At 46.1% G+C, this 26959-nt stretch overlaps 1 protein-coding gene across 3 annotated transcripts in view; it reads left to right on the top strand.

Annotated features, from left to right (window-relative positions):
- The window catches only part of ARID1A (AT-rich interaction domain 1A), a 91276-nt gene that overhangs the window by 20417 nt on the left and 43900 nt on the right, over positions 1 to 26959 (top strand). For all 3 annotated transcript variants that reach the window (XM_089301275.1, XM_008265899.5, XM_051856814.3), the window contains exons 2-4: positions 16522 to 16734; positions 18350 to 18760; positions 20800 to 20916. In XM_089301275.1, coding sequence (XP_089157401.1) covers positions 16534 to 16734; positions 18350 to 18760; positions 20800 to 20916 — 729 coding nt within the window. In that variant the 5' untranslated portion in view covers positions 16522 to 16533. The remainder of the gene's footprint in view (positions 1 to 16521; positions 16735 to 18349; positions 18761 to 20799; positions 20917 to 26959) is intronic.

The raw sequence follows: 26959 nt of genomic DNA, 5'->3' as shown, positions 1-26959 counted from the left end.
GTTCCCTCCCCAAATGGCCATAACAGCCAGGAGTGGGCTGAGCTGAAACCAGGAGCTTCATCTGGGTTTTCCGTGTGGGTGCAGGGCCCAAGTACTTGGCCCATCTTCCTCTGCTTTCCCAGATGCATTAGCAGGGAGTTGGATTGGAAGTAGAGCAGCACACATATGGGATGCTGGTGCCGCAAGTGATGCCTTATTGACTCACTACACCATAACTCTGTTCCCTCCCACCCCTGCTTTTTTTGAGCATCTGTCTGCATATCAGTTTAATGTGGAAGAGAGAAGACTATTTTGGATCCTAGATCAGAGGAACTAGGTGTGATTCAGAGCAGTGTTGTATTTACTGAAAAGCTGGCATGTAAGTACCTGAGTGTAGCTTTGTGTTTGAGGTCATATGATCCTTGCCTTTGTCTGTCCCTTTAGTGTACCATATCATTTACTGAAAAATGACAATAAGTGGGCTAGAGAATGTCAAAAGAATTGCCCCTCTCAGTGGGACTTAGAGTCCATCCACCAAAGTTTTTTTCCTAATAGTAGTCCTAGAAGGTGTTTTATAGCAGGATGTATCTTTTTCCTGTGTCAGAAGAAGAGCAGCCAGGACACGAAATGGTGCCCATATGGGATGCTGGTGCCACAAGCGGAGGCTTAGCCCATTGTGCAGAAATGGGGGGGGGGGGAGGAATTTTCATCCATTGGTTCACTCCCCAAATAGCCACAATGGCCAGAGCTGAGCCAAAGCCAGGAGCCAGGGTCCAGGTCTCCCATGTGGGTGTAGGGACCCAAGTTCTTGGGTCATCTTCCACTGCTTTCCCAGGTATGTTAGCAGACAGTTGGATCAGAAGTGGAGCAGCTGGGACTTGAACCTATACGTCACAGTGTCACACTGGTTGTTATTTATTTATTTATTTATTTTTAATTTTTTGACAGGCAGAGTGGACAGTGAGAGAGAGAGACAGAGAGAAAGGTCTTCCTTTGCCGTTGGTTCACCCTCCAATGGCCGCCGCGGCCGGTGCACTGCGCTGATCCGATGGCAGGAGCCAGGTGCTTCTCCTGGTCTCCCATGGGGTGCAGGGCCCAAGCACTTGGGTCATCCTCCACTGCACTCCCTGGCCACAGCAGAGAGCTGGCCTGGAAGAGGGGCAACCAGGACAGAATCCGGCTCCCCAACCGGGACTAGAACCCGGTGTGCCGGCACTGCTAGGCGGAGGATTAGCCTAGTGAGCCGCGGCGCCGGCCTGGTTGTTAATTTTTAAGCATGTACTGGGATGCAGTATGCCAATCTGTCTTTATCATCAAGATTTCCCAGACTTTGTTCATATTCCTGTTTCCTAAGAATTTTCAGGATAAGAACTTACTAAGAGCTCACTTAATTGCCCAATCTTGTTGCTGAAAGTTGTCTAATTTAAAGCGTAAAATATATATTTGGGAACTTGCCAATGTAAGAAGTCTTACATGACAAAATCTTGTTTATTTATAATTTTAAAAATTTATTTGAAAGTCATTGAGAAAGGGAGAGACAGACAACTTAGACTGGCTGGTTCATTCCCCAAATGCCTGCAACAGCTGGGGCTGGGTCAAGCCAAAACCCAGAACTAGAGGCTCAGTCTGGGTCTCCCCTGTGGGTGGCATGGACAGAGTACTTGAGCAATTACCTGCTGCCTCCTAGGTGCTCATTTGAGGAAGCTAGGTTCTGCAGTGAGCTGATACTGAAACCCACTATGAAATGTGGTCATCATAAGGGGTATCTTAACCAAATGCCCACCCCTCAAGTGAAATTTTTTTTGAATAACCTGTGAGTGCTGCCATGTGCTAGTTGCTTATGGTAATACAATAGGTATTTATTTAGCTTCTATAGTGCCGGCATCCCATATGGACAGTGGTTTGAGTCCAGGCTGCTTCATTTCCAATCCAGCTCCCTGCTAATGCACCTGGGAAATCAACGGAAGATGGCCAAGTACTTAGACCCCTGCACCCACATGGGAGACCTGAAAGAAGCTCCTGGCTTCAGATCAGCCCAGCTCCAGCCGTTGTGGCCATTTGGGGAGTGAACCAGTGGCTGGAAGATCTCCCTCCCTGTCTCTCTAACTCTGCTATTCAAATAGATAAGTAAACGTTCAGAAAGGAAAATTCATAAGTCCTTCCTCCAGTGAAATACTTTGTAGTGAAGAAGAAATACGTAAGTAAATAATCACAAGTAACTATATAAGTACAGTTGTAATAAATGCACAGAGGAAAATACCTTCAGCAAATTGTCTTCCAACTTTTTTTTAAAAGATTTATTTATGTATTTGAAAGGCAGAGTTATGGGGGGAGGGAAGTCTTCCAGCTACTGGTTCACTCCCCCAAATGGCCGCAACCGCCAGAGCTGGGCCTATCTGAAGCCAGGAGCCGGGAGCTTCTTCTGGGTCTCCCATGCGGGTGCAGGGACCCAAGCATCTGGGCCATCTTCCACTGCTTTCCCGGGCCATTAGCAGAGAGCTGAATCAGAAGTGGAGCAGCCAGGACTTGAACTGACGCTGGCACTGCAGGCGGTGGCTTTACCTGCTGCACCACAGCACTGGCCCCACCAACTGTTTTTTAAAATAGGTTTTGTTTATTCTCACCTTGGCTTTGTACTTCACAGATAGGCTTTGGGATGGGGCTGGTCAGCTCTGAATCCTTTCCCTTTGCTGCCCAGGATCACGTTTTGCAGGAAATTGCCCTCTGAAGTGTGATACTTGGGAGTGGCATTGTGTCTCAGCAGGGCTTTACTTGGGAGTGGCATTGTGTCTCAGCAGGGCTTTTTGTGTGGTGCTGCCTTGCGGGGACGTTTGCATCCTGCTCCCCAGATAATAAGTGCTGGTAACACACTGTAGAATCACTGTGACAACCAAAAAGGGCGCTTTCCTACATCTATTTCCAAACACTTGTCAGTGGTTGGTATTGCCCTGGTGGAAAACTCTTGGCGTTACTGTTCAGATTCTTGGATGGAGCTAGTGAGCAAATTCCTCAGGGAGAACAGACTGAAAGTAGGTGGTGCTTGAGACTTGGACTGGCCAACACTTTTGTCTGACTTAAGTGTTCATGTGTTTAAAGTAGGTATTTCAACCCCATTCTGTTTTTTCTCCTATTGAGAGTGAAGAGAGGGAAGCCATGTACTTTACAGACAGGCTATAACAAGCTTTTCACATAATGTATCTAGTATCAAATCTTTGTTAAACATATGTTTAACTCCTGTTTATATAGATGTTCTGGTGCCAAGGGATGAAGTGACCTACTCAAAGTGGTGTCAGACTTTTTTTTAAAGATTTATTTATTTGAAAGGCAGAATGACCAAGAGAGACCTTCCATCTACCTGTTCATTTGCCACATCCCCATATAAGCTGGGACTTGGCCAGGACAAAATCAGGAGCCAGGAACTCCAACTGGATCTCCCATGTGGGCAGCAGGAACCCAGGTACTTGAGCCATCATCAGCTGCCTTCCCAGGCATGTTAGCAGGAAGCTGGATTGGAAGCAGAGCAGCTGCGACTCAAAACCAGGCGCTCTGACGTGGGATGCGGAAGACCCAAAGGGCAGCTTAACCTGCTGTACCACAATGCTGCCTCTTTTTCTTTCTTTAAAATATTTATTTATTTATTTGAAAGTTAGAGTTAGAGAAGGAGAGAGAGGTCTTCCATCTGCTGGTTCACTCCACAATTGGCTGCAATGCCTGGAGCTATGCCGATCTGGAGCCAGGAGCTTTTTCCAATTCTCCTGCATGGGTGCAGGGGCCCAACCACTTGGACCATCTTCTGCTGCTTTCCCAGACCACAGCAGAAAGCTGGATCAGAAGAGGAGCAGCCGGAACTTGAACCGGTGTCCGTATGGGATACCGGCACTGCAGGCAGCAGTTTTATCTGCTATGCCACAGCACCGGCTCCCTCTTTTTCTTTTTTAACAAATATAACTTTATTTGATTGCCAGTTAACCTGTAATTGACCACTTCGGGCTCCTGGTCTTGAGTATATGGGGTGAAACCTTAATTTTCTGTTTCTAAGCTTTACTGTCGAAAATTTGAGACTTGTGTAAGATGACAGTGGCATTCTGGGTGCTAGAAGTCACGGCAATGAATTAAACACACAAACATCTCCATACGTTTTGGGGCTCATTCTAGTCTAGGATACAGACATTAAATGAGATAAATAAGTAAGCCATATGGTATGTTAGTGATAAGTATACTGGATTAGAATTTTAGATGATTTCATCAGGCCACATTGAAATGATATTTGACATCAAAAATTGAGCTTTCCTAATCCAGAAGAAGGAGTACTCCAGGTAGAGGGATGGATGAGTATGAAGACTGAGGCTGGAACAGACCTGCTGCTTTTAGGAACAGTGGGTCTTTTTGCCACTTACTAACTCATTTCATTCAACCCTAAGGGTGTACTACCGTGGCCTCCCCCGCCTGCTGTGGTTTCTTTTCTGCAGTTTCAGTTGACTCTGGTCAGCTGTCTGAAATATTAAGTGGAAAATTCTGTATTTTGAGAGAGACCTCATCCACGTAACCTTTATTACAGTATATTGTTGTAATTGTTCTATTTTATGTTAGTTATTAGTCTCTTACTGTGCCTAATTTATAAATCAAACTTTATTGTAGGTATGAATGTATAGGAAAAAAACCTAGTTTTATATCTAGGGTTCGATACTGCGATGCTGGGGTTGTGGTTTCAGGCAGCTGCTGAGGGTCTTGGGACATACCTTCTGTTGGTGAGAACACTGAGGGACAGTGACATTGAAGGGACTCCAGTTGCAGAGCCCTTAAACTGCTGCCTAGGCCTGAACGTGTAGACCCGAAGCACTTCCTCTCAGCCTAAGTGTAGATAGGAATTGGAGGGCCTGTACAGTTTTATTTTTTTTCTACAAGCCCCTTTTCCTACTTTAGGAGTTTGTTTTGCACACAAACCTTCCTGGAACTTGCATTCTAGTCTAGGATACAGACAGGAAGTAAGAGAAATAAAGTTGAAGGTAGCATGTGAGTGATACAATGTATAGGAAAGCTTGTCTTTGAGAATACTGTTCATTTGGTAATCTGGAAATCCGAAGTACATTCCTGATGTTTGTGTATTGGCCAGGCATTGCCTTCTTCAGACCTTTGTTTGGCTAAGAAAACTGTGCATTAGAGTTTTTGAGTCACTGTGTGCTGAACACAGGAGAAGCTTTGGAGGGAGGCCATGTAGCCTAAAGAGAATCTCCTGAGATTAAAAATACAGGTTCCTAGGGGCTATGGCGCGGTGGATAAAGCCGCCGCCTGCAGTGCCAGCATCCCATGTAGGCGCCGGTTCTAGTCCTGGCTGCTCCACTTCTGATCAGCTCTCTGCTATGGCCTGGGAAAGCAGTAGAAGATGGCCCAAGTCCTTGGGCCCCTGCACCCACATGGGAGACCCAGAGGAAGCTCCTGGCTTCAGATCGGCACAGCTCCAGCCGTTGCGGCCAGCTGGGGAGTGAACCAGCAGATGGAAGACCTCTCTGTCTCTCTGCCTTTCCTTCTCTCTCTGTGTATCTCTTTCAAGCAAATAAATAAATCTTTAAAATAAATAAAGGTTCCTGGGTCCATCCTAGAGCCGTTGGTTCAGTATCTGGAGGGCAGGGTAGGATTGTGTGGTAAAGGAGATGGAGATACAGTTTGGTTAATTGCCTTGCCACTCCTCCCAGGAGTTGGTCTGAGACCTGGGATTAGAAAAACCCTAGTTTTCAACATCCTAGTGTTGGGGCTGGTGGTGGTGTGTAGCAGGCTAGGTTGCCACCTGTGATGCCGGCATCCCATATGGACACCCATTTGAATCCTTCTGTCCACTTCTATTTTTTTTTTTTTTAATATTTATTTATTAGAGAGGCAGAGAAAGAGATAGAGAGGTCTTCCATCCACTGGCTCACTCCCCAGATGGCCGCAATGGCTGGAGCTGCGCTGATTCCGAAGTCGGGAGCCTGGAGTTTCTTCCAGGTCTCCCACATGGGTGTAGGGGCCCAAGGACCTGGGCCGTCCTCTACTGCTTTCCCAGGCCACAGCAGAGAGCTGGATCAGAAATGGAGCAGCCAGAACTCTGGAACCAGTGCCCACATGGGATGCTAGCACCACAGTTGGTGGCTCTACCCGCTATGCCACTGTGCCGGCCCCTGCTCCACTTCTTAATCCTGCTCTCTGCTAATGCACCTGAGAAAGCAGCAAAAGATATAGCCTAAGTGCTTGAGCCCTGCTACCCACGTGTGAGACCTGTATGAAGCTTCTGGCTTCAGCCTGGCTCAGCCCTGGCCACTGCAGCCATTTGGGGAAATGAACCAGTGGGTGGAAGATCTCTCTGTAACTCTGCTTTTCAAATAAATACATCTTAAAAAAAAAAAAAAAAAAAAAAAAGCCTAGTGTTCTACCTCTCAATTTAGTATTTTCTACCATGTCGAACTGTTGCCTTACTCTTTTTAAATTTTTTTTTTAATTTTTAAAAAAATTTATTTAGTTATTTGAAAGTCAGAATTACAGAGAAAGAGAGGTAGAGAGAGAGAGAGAAACTTCCATCTGCTGGTTCACTTCCCAAATGGCTGTAGCTGGATCAGGCCAAAGCCAGGAGCCAGGAGCTTTATATAGGCCTTTCAGGTGGATGCAGGAGCCCCAGCACTTGGGCCATCTTCTGCTGCTTTCCCCCCGGAGCTGGATCAGGAAGTGGAGCAGCTGGGACTGAAACTGGCACCTACATGGGATGCCAGCCCTGCAGGCAGCACCTTTACCTGCTATGCTACAGCACTGCCCCCCCCCCCTTTTTTTTAAAGATTTATTTGAAAGGCAGAGTTAGAGGGAGAGACAGAGAAAGATCTCCCATCTGCTGGTTCAATTTCCAAATGGCCACAACAGCCAGGGCTGGTCCAGGCTGATGCCAGGAGCCAGGAATTGCATCCAGATCTCCCACATGGGTGGCAGTGGGCCGAGTATTTGGGCCATCTTCCACTGCTTTCCCAAGGCGTGCTAGCAGGGAGCTGGATTGAAAAGTAGAACAGCCGGGACTTGAACTGGTGCTCATGGGATGCCAGTGTTATAGGTGGTGGCTTAATCTGCTGTACCACAGCTCTGGCCCAATTGCCTTACTTTTCAAAGTTATAAAGAAGGCAATGTGTAATTTTTTGAAATGGCATTTTGGTTCCTGTTTGCTGGTCTTCATGGGGCCTTACTGTTGTTTCCACAACCCTGGGTCTTAAGCAGTACTTGAAGAGAAACTGTTTCCCAACAAAGTTGCTTTATTTTCTTAGAGGCTTTTATAATTCATTGGAAATAGGGAGAAATTGGTTAAAGTTTGGTCTTACAAAAAAGTGACCATCATTTCAGGAAGAGCACTTCCTCCATGAAAGGTGGCTAATGAACGTGCTGGATGCAGAGAAGGAATTTACCCTCTTGGGGAGGGGCCGATAGGAGGAATTCATTAGTTTTGTTCTCTAGCTGCTATATTTGAAGGACTCTTTCTGGAGCTAAGCAAGAAATAAAGAAATAGCGGCCACCTGGTTGTGGTTTCGCTGGCATGCCTCTTTTAGGTGGACAGCTGTGAGGTGGTTATTACAGTTGGCTCTCATAATCTGTTTGAGTTTAAATGACTCTCTTCCCCTTTTGGTCTCTTTTTTTCTAACTTTAGTGAGTTTTCAGTGATCCATTCTGAAAGCACAGTAGCTTAACTTGCCCTGATCTAGGGAGAGAGTGAGACTTTATCACTTTTGGGATGGAGAGTGTAGGACAGAAGGTCCTGAGTCTGATGTCTGGTTGCAGCCCCTTTTGGGGGTTTCATCAGCTTGGGATTCAGTGGTATCTTTGAAATGGGCTCTTAGTTTGTCCATTTCTTCTAGATCTTCTAGAGTGATTTCTATAAACAGAATGAGGAAAATAGGATTTTTCATTGACTTTGGATTAATTATATTCAACTTGGAAACTTATAGGCGTTTTAAAGAATTTTTTCAAACAAAACTGGGGAGTGGTAGTTTCAAGCTAGTTTGTTACTAATGCGTCTCTGGCAGATGAATAGCTTGGTTTGTAACTGGGCTGAACAAGAACTAGAATGAATTGTATTTCAGCTCTTGTGAAGTCGAAAATTGGGATGTGGTTCCCAGGTTATGAATGCTTAGATTCCTAGATTGAGTGGGCTTGATGCCTGGGGTCAGATGTTGGTATAGCTGATGAGATTTTTGTTTTGTTTTGTTTGTCTTTCATTGATTCAGCTTCAGAAAATTTGTAATGATGTCTTTGGTGAAGCTAAACAGAAAGTTGAGAATCTCTGTCTTAGGTCAAGTAAACTGTCATGTTTCCCCACTATTGAAAAGGAAAACCAAGCAAAGGCAATGTCCTTATTTTAGGAGGTAGGGCCTGGGGGAAGAACTAAAATGAAGAGGTTTCTAGGCAGTGTCCTTTGAATGGGTATAAGGAACTTGGACCGCTCTTCAAAGCCATGAAGTACTGAGGAGCAAAAAAGGTCAGAGTAAGGAGGAGGCTGTAGATGGCTGTGGCTGGGAACAGGGAGGACGATGGAGATGATTTTTGCTGGGAACTCATGTGTGCCAGGGTACACAGGGTGGCTCTGTGTGGAAGTCTGCTGTGTCCCAAGGTCTGAGTTGTGAGAGCTAAGTGAGCCACGTGGAACTGGCAGGAAGTTCAAAGCTCCTGAGTTGGGACAGGCCTTAACTTTTATACTTGTCCCTGCGTGCGTGGAGTGTCCCTTAATAGGGGAGGGTCCCATACAGAAACTGGATCAACAGCTGCCGCTGTCCCTGGAATCACAGGAAGCAGAGGCCGAGTGCCTTTGTATGGGAGCTGCAGCCAGACAATAGTTTGTGCTGGCGGGGCCATGTGGTGAGTCATGTGACCTGGGGCTGTTTTCTGCCGGGGTCCTTACCCATCTGTTCTCTCGGCTCTTTCTGGGTTATCAGGCGCCAGTCCAAGTCCTCCCAGGCAGCCGGCTTCGTGGCCAGAGATTACGAGCACTAACCTTCCTGGCAGGGGCGGTGTGGCTTCGAGTTTATGCAGATTAGCCATGTGTTTCTCACTTGAAGGCGTTCCACAGGAAAAGGCTTTTCCTGTGTTTGGCTCTCAGTGGGCGGTTCCCAGCTTACTGTACTGGGACTCGGCAAGCTGCAGGCATGCATGAGAGGGATCACAGTACACTGGCCCCCCTCTCCCATTCCACCTCCAATGCTACGTCACCACAACACAACCACTCGCGCTCTCATACTGTTGGTGTCATTCATTCCGTGCCAAGATTGCTTTAAAAAATTCCCTTGGCCCCAGTTCAAACAGGAGTACAGCTGGGATGTGTTAGATTTTAGGCAGTCTGCCCTCAATTTGAGATGAGTTATAAATAGCAGTGCCGACTTCCTTAACTACCGCTCTCTGAGGTAAAATGCAGGTTAATTACTGTGGGAATCAATTAGGGGTTTCTTTCGGTTAAAGAGCCAGAGATGCATTTTTTATTGTTATTATTAAAAGTCGTACAACAAAGCTGGCCAGGAATAAACTGAAAGCACAAGGACTAAGAAATGATATTTAAATGTCCACAATCTAAGGTGATGGTTCTGGGTTTATAGACACCCAACTAGTTGGTATTCTGGGTGACAGAACAAGTGGTGGTCGACAACCCTTTCTGGTGGGCACCTTTGTGGCAGTCCCTGGCCTAGCCCGTTTCTTATTTTTGCTAGTCCTCGGCTCTGTTGGGTAGTGAACCTGGCTCTTTGGGGTTGCTGCTTGCGTGCTTTCTTTCTGTTTCTTTGGGACTGAAGTCATATGTACTTTTGGTTCAAGAAAATTAGAAAGTTCCTCTGTCTTGGTGCCACTACCACGTGGTATGGGTGCGTTTTGGTGAAACACTATTTCATTCCGCTTGGAGGTTTGGGTCCTTGCCCTGTCTGCTTTCTTCTCAGCTAGTCACCATCAAATGGAGACTTTGCATCAATGTTTTATTTAATCTGAGTTTTCTTAAAGCTGGTTGGTTTTGGTTACGGGACACTTAGCCCAGGTCCTTAAAGTCTAGGCTGTTATATCTCAGCAACCTCTGAGTGTTGTTGTGGCTTTCCTCGGTGCAGAATAAAGGTGTGAGGGATTCTAGAAGCTGACTGTGGAGCGGCTTGTCATTCTGTTTGCTTGGAGCAGAGGAGCTCTGTGCTGCTGGCTAGTCTGCAAGCTGTCTGTCCTTATATATTCAGAAGGATAGCCTGCTAGGCATCCTTGCCTTTGATGCCCCTAAACTGCATCTTTTGATGCATTTCACTTGGTAGGCAGTTTATAACACGGCCAGTGATCTGGAAGGAGATAAGTGGTAGATGGAGATGAGGAGTTTTCATATGGCTCTTTTCCTTTTTTTATTTTTATTTATTTTTTGAATGCAGGAGAGTATATAGCAGGGGGCCTGGCTTCCCTGATCAAGGGGCAGCATTTTCCTCTCAATTATGTGTCTCTGTGGCAGAGCCTTTGCTTTTGAAGTGTAATCACAGTAATCTACTCCTGTGGTTTCCCATTGAAAGGATTTCCTCTGTCTTTCCCAGAGTGGAACCTCTGGCTCTTTACAACCAGGGTTTGGTGTTTCCCATCCCTTGCCTGGTGCTTGCAGGCTACTAATACTGGTGTTTCTATCTCGCATGTAGTAGGAATTTTTCTGGTCTGAAATTGCTACTTTCCAATAAAACTGATTAGTGAAAATTTAAGGGCTTTTCCCTGTTACAAGCCATTGGACCAATGGCATTTCATCTGTAACTGCAGATCACATGTCTCTCACAATGGGTTTAAATGTCAAAAGTGTGAGTTTTCTGCCCACCTCCCCTTCTGATATGAACAGATGTTTATAACTTTGACGTGACATCAAAATAATCGGGTTGTTTGAATATATTTTAGTTTTCTAGATAAGCTGCATTTTCAGTTGCAGAATTATAAGCCTTTGGTGTGAGGAGGGAGATTTCTTAATCTGATGACCAGAAAAAGGAAGTGTCTTAATTTTATTTTTAGGAAATGGATTTCTTTGACTCTCACTTATTTTTGGTCTGAACGGATTTCCTAAAGTTGAGATGAGAGATTCCTTGAGTCCTTTATAGCCCCCCTGTAAGAAACTATATTTGGACGTCAGGCCCACCTGATGTGAGAGGGAAAAGGTGACTTGCCTTCAGCATTTTGTTTTTAAACAGTGTGTTGGGAAATGCTGTGCAGTTTTGAACTTCTCCCTGGGATAGGATGGCACAGGAGAATATTCTCAACGTGGGCTTCTTTGTTCTCATCCTCCTGTTTTCCCTCAAAGTCATAACCTGTCTTAGAGTTGGATTTAGGGTATGCCCCTGGCCTTTATGGCTGGATGGTTAGATCTCAGTCTCCACTGTAATTTTTTTTTTAAGATTGATTGATTTATTTGAAAGAGTTACAGAGATGCAAGGCAGAGAGAAAGAGAGAGGTCTTCCATCCACTGGTTCACTCTCCAAATGGCCACAATGACCAGGGCTGGGCCAGACTGAAGTAGGGCAGCCAGGACTGTAACCAGCACCCATATGGGATGCTTGGGCTGCAGGCGTTGTCTTTACCTGTTATGCCACAGCGCTGGCCCCCATTGTGTCCTTTGTGTTCTACTTTTTGCAGTAGAGCAGCTGTGCACATTGAACAGTTAACTGAGTCCTTGCTCTACACTTCGGTAACTGGGAACTTAAATCTCCTCGCCGCCCTCTCCACTCCCCCTCCCCACGTTGTTGTCGTCTTCTTCTTCTTCTTCTTCTTTTTTTTTTTTTTTTAAGATTTATTTGACAGGTAGAGTTACACAGAGAGAGAGAGAGGTCTTCCATCCACTGGTTCACTCCCTAAATGGCCGCAGTGGCTGGAGCGGGGCCAATCCAAAGCCAGGAGTTTCTTCAGGTCTTCCACATGGGTGCAGAGGCTTAAGCACTTGGGCCATCTTCCACCGCTTTCCCAGGCCACTGGCAGGGAGCCGGATAGGGAGTAGAACAGTCAGGACTCAAATTGGTGCCCATGTGGGATGCCTGCACCATGTTCGGAGGCTTAACTTACAATGCCACAGCTCTTGGAACTTAAATCTTTAGAGGTGCAATCTATTAATTAGAATAGTTAGCTACAACTGTTAAACATTATAAGGTGGACAGATTAAACCTTCTGTTTCCTTCAGCTTCAGACCTTGTCCTCATTATTTTTTGACACTGAGGACAGAGACTGCAATTTTGGTAACAGTAATGTTGACTGGATTTACACTAGTACATTTAGATATACATGAGATTGGGGCTGGTGCTTCTATAGTGTGTCAGGCAATGTATTGTGAACATAGAATTTGTAAGTCCTAGGGCCAGCACCAGCCCTCATATGCAACACTGGTATCCCATATGGGCACCAGTCCAAGTCCTAGCTGCTCCACCTCAATCCAGCTTCCTGCTAATACACCTGGGAAAGCAGTGGAAGATGGCTCAAGTGCTTTGGCTCCTACACACATGTGGGAGACCCGATGAAGCTCCTGGCTCCTGGCTTCGGCCTGGCCCAGCCCTAGCTGTTACAGCCATCTGGGGAGTGAGCCAGCGGATGGAAGATTGATCTGTGTGTGTGTGTGTGTGTGTTTCTCTCTGTAACTCTGACTTTCAAATAAACAAAAACATTTCTTTAATTTACAAAAAAAAAAAAAAATTGACAGTCCTATCTCAGAAAAAGCCCAGAGCTGAGAGGAAAACAACAGTTACTGAGTGAAGCCCATGCTGCCAATACACCTGGGAAAGCAGTGGAAGGTGGCTCAAGTCTTTGGACTCCCGCACCCACGTGGGAAGGCCCAGAAGAAGCTCCCGGATCCTGGCTTCGGATTGGCCCAGCTCCGGATTGATTGATTTGAAAGAGTTGCAGAAAGAGATCTTTCAACTGCTGGTTCACTCCCCAGATGGCCACAACAGCGGGAGCTGGACCTTTCAGAAGCCAGGAGCCAGGAGCTTCTTCCGGGTCTCCCATGTGGGTGCAGGGGCCAAGCACTTGGACCATCTTTTGCTGCTTCCCAAGGCACAGATTAGCAGGGAGCTGGATTGGGAGTGGAACAACCAGTGCCCATATGGGATGCGGGCACCACAGGCAGCGGCTTTACTTGGTATACCACAACACTTTTCCTTATCATTATTGATAGTAGCTACCACTTATTGAGCATTTAAATACCAAACCACTGTTTGATGTGTTTTATGTGCATTTTAGATACAGAACTGATATATTCAGGGCTAGTGTTATGGTGCAGCTGGTTAAGCTGCCATCTGCAGCATCCCATATGGGTGTCAATTTGTGTCCCAATTGCTCCATTTCCAGTCTAGCTCCCTGCTAATACTCCTAGGAAAGCAGCAGAAGATGGCCCAAGTACTTGGGCCCCTGCCGCCCTTGTGGGAAACCTGGGTGGAGTTCAAGGCTCAGTGCTGGCTGTTGTGGCCATTTGGGAAGTGAACCAGATCTCTGTCTCTGCCTCTTTCTCTAACTCTGCCCTTCAAATAAATCAGTCTTTAAAGTGTTCAGGTTAGGTAGTTAGAATTTGAACCCAAGTTTGAACCACTATAATATGCTCTCTTTACATGCTAATTCTACACAGGATTAGCAGAAAGTGATTTGGGGGCATTGCTGTAGAACTACACTGTTCAATATGATAGCCATTAGCTACATGTGGTTATGTGAATTTTAATTAAAAGTAAATAAAATAATTCAGTGCATTGATCGTATTTCAAGTACATAACAAGTCACATTATGGAAAAATTTTATTGGTTATTGCTTCACTAGATTACTGGTTCTGTTAATAGTATACATCAGAGTCATTCAGGGATCTTAGGGGTAGGAGCCCAAGCTCTTCTAGAAAGAAGCCCAGGCATTCACAGAAAATTCCTATCTGTAGCCCTCGTTAATAGCTACTGCTCTAGAAGCTCCATGGTAACCATGGTAATGACTGTCCCTCGTACTGTGGGGAGACATAGACTGATAGATACCCAGAACAGGCTGGTCTCTCTGTTCAGCAAATATAATCTCTTCATGTAAGGGACACATGAACAGCAGCTGCATTCTGGGATGAGATGAAGACCTCTTTATGATATTCAGCATGATATGGCCATGTAAGCCCCTGCTCTTTACAGGAGAGAATGGTGATGGTTTGGCTCCATTGCCAGGTGTATTGGAGAAGACCACATACTGTTTATTACTCATCCAGTTGTTGCTAAATTTCAGCTTCCTAAGTAGTCCCAAAAGAATCCACATAGTTCCAGAATTAAGATTGGGAACATTATTGGAGCTTTTGGTGTAGATGCAGGCCTTGGACAAAAATTGTTTAATTAGGGTTGTTGGAAAGATCCCTTTAATAATGTTGACATAGTAGTGATTGGGACAAAGTTTTTACTACGATTCTCTGTGGTTTAGAATCTTGGAAGGGAATACTCCCATCACTATTGTGTTTTTAGCTGAGATCTCAGCTGTGGTTTAAGAGAGAAATCTGCTTCTGCTTTTTTCTCTTGATATTTAGAAGAATAGCTTCTGTGTCTTACTGTCTTACCCATTTTTCTTCATGACAGTGTTCCTTCCTCTTAAAAACACTTAGCATTTTTTTTTTGTAAAAGCATATACAAAGAACCAATTACTTGGATGCCCCCCTTATTTTACAGATTTCGCTGTTGTTGCTTAAAGTCTTACATACCTTAAATTATAGCATAACTTGTTAATTATAGAACAGGACTAGAAGGGACCCTAAAAGGTGATGTAAACCAGTGGTTCTCAAAGTGTGTTCCCTGGACTGGTACAGTCAGCATCACTTGTTACGAGTGCATCCTTGGTTGCATTTTAAACCTGCTGAATCCTGCTCAGTGTGGGTCCAAGCAGTCTGGTTTTAACAAGACCTCCAGTGATTATGATACATGTTCACATTTGAGAACCATTGAACTCTTTCATTTGAGAGTTAATGATGTTGAAGCTCAAGCCGTTTTTAAGATTCAGGGTTTTTTTTGTTTTGGGTTTTTTTTAGTTTGTTTATTTAATTGAAAGAGAGAGAGAGCTATCTTCCATCTGCTGGTTCACTCCCCAGAAAGCCATAACAGCCAGGGCTGGGCCAGGCCAAAGCCAGGAGCTTCTTCTGGATCTGCCATATGGGTGACAGGGGCCCAAACACTTGGGCCATCTTCTGCTGCTTTCCCAGACCAGTAGCAATGGAGCTGGATCGAAAGTAGAACAACAGCCAGGCCTTGAACCAGTGCCAAGATGGGATGCTGGATCTGCAGATGGTGGCTTAACCAGCTGCACCACAGCACTGGCCTCCTTAAGATTCAATTTTAGAGCCGGCACTATGGCACAGTGAGTAAAGCCGCTGCCTGCACTGCCAGCATCTCATATGGGCACCAGTTTGAGTCCCAGCTGCTCCACTTCCATTCCAGCTCTCTGCTGTGGCCTGGGAAAGCAGTAGAAGATGGCCCAGTCCTTGGGCCCTTGCATCCACATTGAAGACTCGGAAGAAGCTCCTGGCTCCTGGATTCAGATCTGCCCAGCTCTGACCGTTGGGGCCATTTGGAGAGTGAACCAGCAGATGAAAGATCTCTATGTCTCTGCCTCTGCCTCTACCTCTCTATAACTTTGCCTTTCAAATAAATAAATTAAAAAAAATAAATTTCACGTTTTATGTTAGACTATGGGCTTATGTTCCACCTTGGGGAAAGCTAAGAGATGCTTAGAGAAACTACCCCCTGCCCTCCCCTCCCCTTCACAGGTAGGTATCTATGAGAGAATGTTTACTGGGTTCCGTCCTGTACAGCTCCGATAAAACAAAGGCAAGCCAAAGAAATGAACGAGCTGATTGAATCTGTTGCTCCATAAAGAACTGGAAAGAAAGCTATGTTTGTAGACAAATACCTGTGATTTGAACTTTGAACTTTCATTGTTGGTGCTGTGTTGAGCCTCTGTATCTTGTTCTTTAAAGAGACAGAAGTTCTTTGGTTGAGATGCACGAGACTCTAAGCTCTGTTACTGTTCCCTCAGCAACTGTTAAGTTAGCCTTGTTGCTCATTTGGAAGAAAGCACAAATTTTAACTGCTTATGCCATAGTCCAAGGGAGAAAGTCACCACTATTGGAAAGATAGAAACATTCAGATGGTTGTGTTTTGGAGCATCAGTTTGGATGGTGTTGAACAAGGGCATAACATTGCATTGTAGCCCTGTCCTCTCCTACGTGAAAGGCCTTTGTTCTGATTTTCTGCACTTAAAGAGTGCATGTATTAATTGCTCTACACTTAGCCTGTCCCTTGGGTTTCAAGTAGTACCACACTTACAGAGTAGTTTTAGCTTGCAAAATGCTTTCACAAACAGGTGGTGCTTTAGTTTTGTGAATGACAAAATCAAGATTCTGACGAAAGTTAAATGACTTACTCAAGGCTTATTGAGTCTCATTACTTTTTTATAGTAACTGGTTTCCTATGTGGCGTAGACTTGGAAGGCCCGTATACTTTGGTTGTGTGTTCATATTGGCCAGAGGCTATCAACACTTTAGGTTAATGAAATGCTCTTTTTATTTTGTAGCCATCCAGTCCAATGGATCAGATGGGCAAGATGAGACCTCAGCCATATGGTGGAACTAACCCATACTCGCAACAACAGGGACCTCCGTCAGGACCGCAGCAAGGACATGGGTACCCAGGACAACCATATGGGTCCCAGACTCCACAGCGGTACCCGATGACCATGCAGGGTCGGGCACAGACTGCCATGGGCGGCCTCTCTTATGCACAGCAGGTAGATGGTTACTCTGATTACCTCAATGCTTGCTGGCATTTAGGATCTGTCTTTGAGCTACAAACTCAGAACATATTTGGTTTCCAAGCCTCTTAATGTAAACACAGGCCAACTGGCTCAGTTTGTTACACTGTGCTGCTAAGATTGTAGGTATCATCCTCTGTGTGCTCCAAGGAAAACTGCTCCCTGACCACAGGCTGTGCATATCCGTCTAGTTCTCTTGACCTGGCTGGGCTACTTGTCCCCGCTCTGATTTCTTTTTTTTTGGACAGGCAGAGTAGACAGTGAGAGAGAGAGAGACAGAGAGAAAGGTCTTCCTTCCTTTTGCCATTGGTTCACCCTCCAATGGCCGGCGCGCTGCGGCCGGCACACCGTGCTGATCCGATGGCAGGAGCCAGGTGCTTCTCCTGGTCTCCCATGGGGTGCAGGGCCCAAGTACTTGGGCCATCCTCCACTGCACTCCCTGACCACAGCAGAGAGCTGGCCTGGAAGAGGGGCAACCGGGACAGAATCCGGCGCCCCGACTGGGACTAGAACCCGGTGTGCCGGCGCCGCAAGGCGGAGGATTAGCCTAGTGAGCCACGGTGCCGGCTCCCACTCTGATTTCTGAAGGAGGTGGGATGAAAGAGGAGCAGTGGCTGAGCACCCAGCCACTGCTACTACAAAGAAAACCACTTAGACCCTGTGCCTGGGGGACAAGGAGGCCTTTCATGTTACTCTGAGCTTTCAACATATCAGTAGCCTGAGTGTTTAGGAGGGCCTGAGAAAAAAGGAAAGCCAAACAATAAAGATGCTAACAATGCTGTTAGAAATGTTAAAATTTCCCCTCGTCTCCTTTTGTCTAGCCGTGTATACAGTTATCTTTTTATTGTCATTTTTTTGTGTTCACAGAATTTTCTACCATTTGTATTTGAGTGTTACACTAAAAGTAATGAGGGACAAAATATAAAACTGAACTTATTTCTAAGACTTAAAAGCAAACTATGTCTTTAAATATAGAAGACAGGATACTGTTCTGTTCCTTTTCAATGAGGATTGAGGAGAGATGGATAGATTCCCTCCCCTCAACCAGGTATGTCCCCAGTGCCTAAAATAGTGCAAGGCACAGGTAAGCAGGTAGGCCCTCAGATTTTTTTTTGAAGGAAGACTAAATGAGAAAACTAAAGTAGCTAGCTTAGTGATTTGCATGCTGACTGGGTGAGTGAATTCTAGGTTTTCGGTTGCCTCCACTAGGCTGCTGTTGACTTCTGGCTGTGGTTAGGATACAGAATCCTAATGCTTACAAAAACAGTACAGGCCGTGATTAAGAAAAAAAAAACTGGACTGTGGGTAAAAACGGTTGCTCTTGAGTTCATGTAAGTTGCCCAAATATCAAATAGTGTAAATTTTCCGTGAATGACTGTAGTCCACATGTAAACAATCCAACTAATAGAACCCAGCTTGGCCATCCTTCTTGGCTTGGTTTATATGGAAAGGGTACAAGACCCCTGGGCCTTTTGAGTGAGGCTTAGCTTGCCTGCTTTCTCTGCCCATCCTTATAACATAGCTTTTGACCAATTACCTCTCCTTTCTTCATCCAGAAGAGTCACTAAAAGTATCTTTTCTCTTCCTGCAGATTCCTCCCTATGGGCAACAAGGCCCTGGCGGGTATGGTCAGCAGGGCCAGACTCCATATTACAACCAGCAAAGTCCTCACCCCCAGCAGCAGCAGCAGCCAGCCTACTCCCAGCAACCACCATCTCAGACCCCTCACGCCCAGCCTTCGTATCAGCAGCAGCCGCAGTCTCAGCCGCCACAGCTCCAGTCCTCTCAGCCGCCATACTCCCAGCAGCCATCTCAGCCTCCGCATCAGCAGTCCCCAGCGCCGTATCCCTCCCAGCAGTCCACGGCACAGCAGCATCCCCAGAGCCAGCCCCCCTACTCACAGCCGCAGGCGCAGCCTCCCTACCAGCAGCCTCAGCAGCCAGCATCCTCGACGCTCCCCCAGCAGGCTGCCTATTCCCAGCAGCGCTTCCCGCCACCACAGGTAAGGCGCCCCTGCCTCTCGCCTCTCTCGTATGTGACCCAAGACAGCTCGGGAGGTGACGTCAGGAGAACCGCACTCTATAAGTTTGTTCTCTGATATGCACTTAAAACCAGTTAAACTCTGGGAGGGTAAACAGGAGCTGGATTGGCCGAACTAATAAAGGTATGTGTAACCGTGCATGAAGACCTGTAGCTGTCCGTACTGATGATGGGATAGGGCAATGGTAAGTTGCATAGACAGGCACGAATTTGAAGGTAAAGGTACTGATTTTTCTTGTCATTTATTTAAGATTTATTTATTTATTTGAAGGGTAGAGTGACAGAGGGAGATCGTTCATCTGCTGTTCACTACCCAAATACCCACAATAGCCAGGTGCTAAAACCAGGCGCCAGGAACTCCATCCTTGACTCCCACCTGGTGGCAGGAGCCCAAGTTCTTAGTCATCTTCCAGTGCCTTTCCCAGATGCACTAGCAGGAAACTGGGTCGGAAGTGGAGGAGCTGAGGCTGAACTGGTGCCCTGATGTGGGATGCCCATGTCTCGAGAAGTGGCTTAACATTGTGAAGTGGCCTCGCAACAGTGGCCCCTGATTTTTCCTTTTTTTTAAAACAAGCATCTCAAAACCTAATCATCTAAGTGATTTTGGTCCTTTTTCTTTTTCTTTTTTTAGGATCTATTTATTTATTTGAAAGAGTTACACAGAAAGAGGAGAGGCAGAAAGAGGTCTTTGATCCACTGGTTCACTCCCCAGTTGGCCGCAATGGCTGGAACTATACCAATCCAAAGCCAGGAGCTTCTTCTGAATCTCCCACATGGGTGCAGGGGCCCAAGGACTTGGGCCATCTTCTACTGCTTTGCCAGGCCATCACAGAGAGCTGAATTAGAAGTGGAGCAGCCAGGACTCGAACCGGTGACCATATGGGATGCTGGCACTTCAGGCAGTGGCTTTACTTGCTACAGCATAGAGCTTGCATCTGGTCTTTTTTCAAAATAGTTATTATACCTAGGGGGCGGTATTGTGGCCCAGTGGGTTTAGCTGCTGCCTATGATGCCAATGTCCCATATGGGTACTGGTTTGAGTCCTAGCTGCTCCACTTCTGATCCAGCTCCTTGCTAATGCACCTGAGAAAGCAGCAGCGGAGTCCTGCACCCATATGGAAAACCCAGATGAAGCTCTTGGCTTCACTCTGGCCCAGCCCTACCTATTGTGGCCATTTGGGGAGTGAACCAGTAGATGGAAGATCTCTGTCTTTCCCTCTTCTCTCTGTAGCTTTGCCTTTCAAATAAATAAATATTAAAAAAAAAAAAAAAGTTTTAAAAAACTAGTCAACTTGGGAAGCTGTACTGTACATTCATTATAACCACCATCCCATTCTGTATATTCAAAATATTTAGGATCTCTTCATTTGAAATTACCAGCAGAGTTGGTGTCACATTCTTTAGAAAATCCTCAGTGTGGCAAATCTTACTTTTTGAGAGTGGGTTTAATTTTAGGAAATAGCTAAGACTCATTTGAAGCTATATATGGTGAATAAGGTGTAGGTAATGATGCCTAAAAATAGTAATTTGGGCTTTATTCTTTATAGAGCCAAAAGAGGAGAAATGACGGAATGATGACAAGCCCAGTGAAGTTTTTATGTACTGGTAGCATCGTTGGAGTAAATGTTTCATGCCAAGGCAATGTCTTTGAAGGAAGCAGTACTTATTTTAATGCAAAGGTTCTAGCATGAGTTTTTAAAAATCAGTTGGTATCATTTCTTGATAGGTGTGACTTGTCATTAGCCAGACCATAAGCATTTAACCCCAAGAGACAGCGTTCTGGTGGCAGTAAGTGGACAGGGTTCCATCAGAAAAAGCCCACTGGTGTCATACTTAAGAACCACAGCTTGGATTTTCCTTCTTTTAATTAATGTTCAAAATTGAGCTTTCCCTCTCACCCAGCTTCCCTTGTGTAAGAGTCCTTTACCTTCTTTTCTATGAAATAAGCTGGCCTGGTTTATTAATACTAGCCCGTTTCAGCTTTTGTCTGTCTTGTTTCAGGAGCTATCTCAAGATTCATTTGGGTCTCAGGCATCCTCAGCCCCCTCAATGACCTCCAGTAAGGGAGGGCAAGAAGATATGAACCTGAGCCTTCAGTCAAGACCCTCCAGCTTGCCTGTGAGTATTTCTGCCACCCTCTAGAAGGTGGTAGAGACAAGGAGGAAACCAAAGAAAACCGGTTTCTGGTTGGATTCAGAGGTGGGGAACCTTTTTTCTGCCAAAGGCCATGTGAATATTTGTAATATCATTCATGCCATACAGAATTGTCAACTTAAAAATTAACTTGCTGTGTAGATATGTATTGAATTTCTAGTCCTGCCTGTGGTTGCCTTGGCAGGGCCAAACCAAATCACTTTGTGGACCTTATGCAGCTCAGATGTTCCCCAACACTGAATGAATGAACAAGAAGCTATTCCTTGAATTCAGGGTCAAAATTCTGAATAGGGATTCAAAGACTGACCTTCTAGAATGCCTCTTTTGTCCACCTGGCTAGGGAACAGGTTTGTGACCTGTTTAGATGTGTGTGTGTATGTGTGGTTTTGTTTACTCTTGGGCTCTGAAGCATAGAGACAAGAGGAGCAGTGAAGATAGAGATGTTAGAAGTACTTCTGCTTCACTGTGTACTTCCTCCTCGTGTGGGATCTGTCCTTAGTGTGTTGTCCAATGTGAAGTAATGCTATAACTAGTACTGAAACAGTATTTTACACTCTGTTTCTGTGTGGGTGCAAACTGATGAAATCTTTACTTAATAAATACTGAATCAATCTTCTTATATAAAGATAATTGAAAATGAATCTTGATGTGAATGGAATGGGAGAGGGAGCAGGAGATGGGAGGGGTGCGAGTGGGAGGGAAGTTATGGGGGGGGATGCGAGTGGGAGGGAAGTTATGGGGGGGGATAGCCACTGTAATCCATAAACTGTACTTTGGAAATTTATATTTACTAAATAAAAGTTAAAAAAAAAAAAAAAGTACTTCTGCTCTCCAAAGTTGAGAAAAGTGTTTCTTGGCCTTATTCTTGAGGGCTCAGTTGTTAGGTTTTCGGCTTAGTGTTTAGCTAGGAAGTGGGATCTGGAATACATTTAGCATGCATTGTCATAGTGAGCATGGATGGAGTGAAAGTGGTTTTTCTGGTAGTGGTTTTCTGTGAATGGACACTTTTATCTAAGAGTACTTGGTTCCCAGGTGCTTTTTTATAACTTCAAATACTTATTTATGGAATGATCTGACCATATTCTGAGAAAGGCCATACAGTCTGGCAAATAAGAGCTTGGGCTTTACAGCCAGAGTTTGTGGGTCTAAATCTTTCTTTTTGAATTTTTAAAATTTTTATTTCTTTTATGTGAACCAGAGAGAGAGACAGGGAGAGACAGGGATTTCCTATCTGCTGGTTTACTCCTCAGATGCCTACAACAGCCAGGGCTGGGCCAACGGTGAAGGCCAGACTTAATCCAGGTAGCCCACATAAGCGGTAAGAACGCAGCTACCTGAGCCAGCACCTGCTGCCCCCAAGGTTACACATTAGCAGGAAACTGAAGTTGGGAGCAGAGACTGAACTTGAACAAGGGAACGTAGGTGTCCCAGTTGCAGTCTCTCCTACTTACCTGCGAGGCAAATGCCTACCCAAGGTCTGCATCTTGGTTCTGCAGTAACTCTGCAGCAGTCAGTCACCTCACCTCTCTGTGCCTTAGTTTTTGCATCTGTAAAATGAACCTGAAATACTTAATTTACCAGGTGGTGATTAGTATTACTTAGGTTAATAGAGGCTGGTGTACTCTAGGCACTTCGTAAGTGTCAGCCATCATAGTCATCTCAGAGGCCGTAGGGACTGCTTCAGATCTGAAAGGTGTTAATAGCAACTGTTTGGGGCCGGCGCCACGGCTCACTAGGCTAATCCTCCGCCTTGCGGCGCCGGCACACCGGGTTCTAGTCCCGGTTGGGGCGCCGGATTCTGTCCCGGTTGCCCCTCTTCCAGGCCAGCTCTCTGCTGTGGCCCGGGAGTGCAGTGGAGGATGGCCCAGGTGCTTGGGCCCTGTACCCCATGGGAGACCAGGAAAAGCACCTGGCTCCTGGCTCCTGCCATGGGATCAGCGCGGTGCGCCGGCCGCAGCGCGCCGGCCGCGGCGGCCATTGGAGGGTGAACCAACGGCAAAGGAAGACCTTTCTCTCTGTCTCTCTCTCTCACTGTCCACTCTGCCTGTCAAAAAAAAAAAAAAAAAAAAAGGCCGGCGCCGCGGCTCACTAGGCTAATCCTCCGCCTAGCGGCGCCGGCACACCGGGTTCTAGTCCCGGTTGCCCCTCTTCCAGGCCAGCCCTCTGCTGTGGCCAGGGAGTGCAGTGGAGGATGGCCCAGGTGCTTGGGCCCTGCACCCCATGGGAGACCAGGAAAAGCACCTGGCTCCTGGCTCCTGGCTCCTGCCATCGGATCAGCGCGGTGCGCCGGTCGCAGCGCACCGGCCACGGCGGCCATTGGAGGGTGAACCAACGGCAAAGGAAGACCTTTCTCTCTGTCTCTCTCTCTCACTGTCCACTCTGCCTGTCAAAAAAATAAAAAATAAAATAAAAAAAAATAAAAAAAAAAAAAAGCAACTGTTTGATAGTGGGCTGCTTGTGGAAACATTTAACCGTAGTTCTAGCTCTGCCACTGCACGTGGGCAGTCACTTGGGCTCTAAAGGTTACTCTGCTGGGCACAGACATAAAATAGGCTACTCTGAAATCCAGGTAGCAAACCCTCCATTACAAATCCTGCTTCAGTTAGCAAATGGAAACTCAGCCAGACTTGCCCAGATAAATCTTTTGAAACTTTTGAATTTACAACCTGTCTCTTCAGTTACTCTGAATTGGGAGAAAATGGTTTCTGGATCTTTAAAAGAATAGGCCTTCGCTGAGATACAGTCCTAGTGGGGCGGGTCCTACAGGGTCCCTCAGTACTGGTGTTCAGGCTCTAAGATGAAGCACTGCTGTCAGATGGGGCTTCTGAGACTGCTGACTTGCATTTTAAAAGATTTATTTATTTTTAATTGAAAGGCAGTATTAAAGAGAAGGAGTGACAGAGAGCTCTTCCATCTTCTGGTTCACTCCCGAGTGGCTGCAGCTGCCAGGGCTGGGCCAGGCAAATCCAGGCACGTGGAACTCCATCTGCGTCTCCCATGTGGGTGCAGGGGCCCAAGCACTTCGGGCCGTCTTCTGCTGCTCTCCCAGGCACATTAGCAGGAAGCTGGATTGGAAGTAGAGCAGCCAGGACTTGAACCAGCATTCATGTGGGATGCCAGCGTCAGAGGCAGCGGCGTAACCTGCTGTGCCACAACTACAGCACTGATGGCCGACTTTGTCAACTAAGAACTGGGGGAGAGGTATCTGAATAAAGTTGTCACTTCTGGCTCTCTTCTCATTCACGCCCATTGCAGTCCTTTTCTGCCTCATGAGCTTCACTGGAATATGCTTTTTAACCCGATTCAGCCAGAAATCTGTAGTCACTTTGCATCGTCTGTGTCTCCAGTTAAATCTGGGTGAGGTGCTGTTGTGGCAAGAACCCACATCGGTGGGGTTCAGTGCTGTAAGTTGCTGCCCTTTGATAGAAATGTATTTGGTGTTTTTTCAGTCTTGAGAAGGCTCATGTGCAAATATGTTGCATGTATTCTGAGGGCTGGGGGTCCAGCAGCTTCTGATGTCACTTACTGAAGTGAAGGTGTTGGCAGTCTTTAGAGGGGAATTGTTCTTTTGAGAAGGATTGTTCCGGGGAAGCCCAAGAGCAAGGAACAATCCCAAGTACAGGCTTCTGCTATAGATTCATCCAAGTGGGTCATGTGCTCATGTGGGAAGTGAGCTGGTTGAGTTATTGGCATCTTGTGTTTTAAATTATTTTTTATTCCTCAGGTACTTGGATCAAGAAACAAAAAGTGGTTATTTGAAATTTTGGTTTGTTGCTGGATTTACCTAGCCAGGCTAGGAAACAGCCACATCTGGAGAAATGAGAAGCCAGATTCCTGTAAGGACCATCTTCTTTAAAAATAATAGGAGCCAGTATTGTGGCGTAGTGGGTAAAAACCACCACCTGCAGTGCTGGCATCCATGTGGGTGCTGGTTCGATTTCCGGCTGCTCCATTTCTGATCCAGCTTTCTGCTATGGCCTGGGAGAGCAGTGGAAGGTGGCCCAAGCCCATGGGCCCTTGCACCCTTATTGGAGACCCGGAAGAAGCTCCTGGCTTTAGATTATTGGCCCAGCTCCAGCCATTACAGCCAATTGGAGAGTGAACCAGTGAATGGAAGACATCTCTCTCTCTCTGCCTCTGCCTCTCTGTAAATCTAATTTTCAAATTTTTTTTTATTTTTAAAAATGTAAAACATAATAATTTATTGGAAAGGTAGCATAATAAAGACACCCTCCATCCACTGGATCACTCTCAATTCCAGCGACAGACAGTTCTAGGCCAGGCCAAAGCCAGGATCCAAGAACTCCATCAGGGTCACCTATCTGGGTGGCAGGAACTCAAGTACTTGCCGCATCATCTACTGTCTCCCAGGTTTATTAACAGGAAGCTGGCTCGGAAGTACAGAGTAGGGGGCCAGCATTGTGGCGTAGCAGGTTAAGCCCTCTGCCAGTGTCTTTAAGCATCAGCATCTGATTGCCCAGTCATCAGAAATGATTGCTGTTTCTTCTCTTAACTCTCCTCACCTGATTCAGTAGGTTCTAGAGTGAGGCCTGAGAGCACATATTTCTTGATTTTTAAAATATTTTTAAATTTTACTTATTTGAAAGGCAGAGTTAGAGAGAGAGGAGGAGGGAGAGAGAGAGGTCTTCTGTCTGCTGGTTCATTCCCCAGATGGCTGCAGAGGCCAGGGTGAGCCAACCAAAGCCGGAAGCCAGGAGCTTCTTCAGGGTTGTCCACGTGTTTGCAGATGCTCCTCCACTTAGCCACCCTCTGCTGCTTTCCCAGGTGCATTAGCAGGGAGCTGGATCAGAAGTGGAGCAGCCAGGACTTGAACTGGTGCCAATGCAGTGCTATAGGCAGCAGCTTAAACCCTCTATGCCTTAATGCCAGCTCCAAGAATGTACGTTTCTAATAAATTCCAGGGGTGGCACTTTGAGAGCCTCTGCCTCATCGCTTCGTCCGTTTGTCTGCCGTGCCCTGCACAGTTTCCCCAGGGCCTCATTTCCTTTTTCTGCTTGGAGACCTTTCTCTGTCCTCTTCCCTTGTCTCTACTGGGTCCTGTAACAGCTCCTGTTCATCTTGGAGGCTGTTTCCTCAGAAAACTTCCTAACCAAGCCTCAGGCTCAGCTTCTATGACGACTTCACTGACTGCATGACTTTTATTTTTAAAAAAGATTTATTTATTTGAAAGGCAAAATGACAGAAAGGGAGAGACACAGAGAGATCTTCCATCGAAACCCAATTACTTGAGCAATCCCTTCTGCCTCCCAGGCCGGAGTAAACCAGAGGATAGAAGATGTGTCTTCTCTCTCCCTGTCACTCTGCCTTTTAAATAAGTAAATCTTTTTTAAAAAACTTAAAATACTTTCGACTGTAAGCTTTAAAGAGCAGTTCAGTGTCTGAGTACCTGTACACGTTAGAAACAACCGTGGTGCCTCACCCAGTGGTCACCTGTGCCCTGCTTGACTCAGAGGAGTGCTGTCCTGTGTCTGAGGTTCCTTCACCCCGTGCTGACGGAGCATGTTGGCAGTGTTTCTACTCATTTAACTGGTAAGCTCCTAGAGGGCAAGCCCTCTGTGCTGCCAGCATTATCATATGATGCTCAAGACCACTAGTTGTCTACCAAGGCTGCGTGTTAAAATTTCCTGGGAGCACAGATTATCTTTAAAAATCAATGGCTGGGGGGCCGGCGCTATGGCGCAGCAGGTTAACGCCCTGGCCTAAAGTGCCAGCATCCCATATGAGCACCAGTTCCAGTACTGGCTGCTCCTCTTCACATCCAGCTCCCTGCTATGGCCTGGGATAGCAGTGGAGGATGGCCCAAGTGCTTGGGCCCTTGCACCCACATGGGAGATCTGGAGGAAGCTCCTGGCTCCTGGCTTTGGATCAGCGCAGCTCCGGCCATTGTGACCATCTGGGGAGTGAACCAGCAGATGGAAGACCTCTCTGTGTCTCTGCCTCTCTCTGTAACTCTTTCAAATAAATAAAATAAATCTTTTTTTAAAAA

The sequence above is a fragment of the Oryctolagus cuniculus genome, chromosome 7, assembly GCF_051225735.1.
Source record: "Oryctolagus cuniculus isolate XC-2025 breed Fujian yellow rabbit chromosome 7, ASM5122573v1, whole genome shotgun sequence".
Taxonomy (NCBI): domain Eukaryota; kingdom Metazoa; phylum Chordata; class Mammalia; order Lagomorpha; family Leporidae; genus Oryctolagus; species Oryctolagus cuniculus.
Note: the sequence above shows the minus strand (reverse complement) of the source record. Positions and strands in the feature narration are given on the sequence as shown.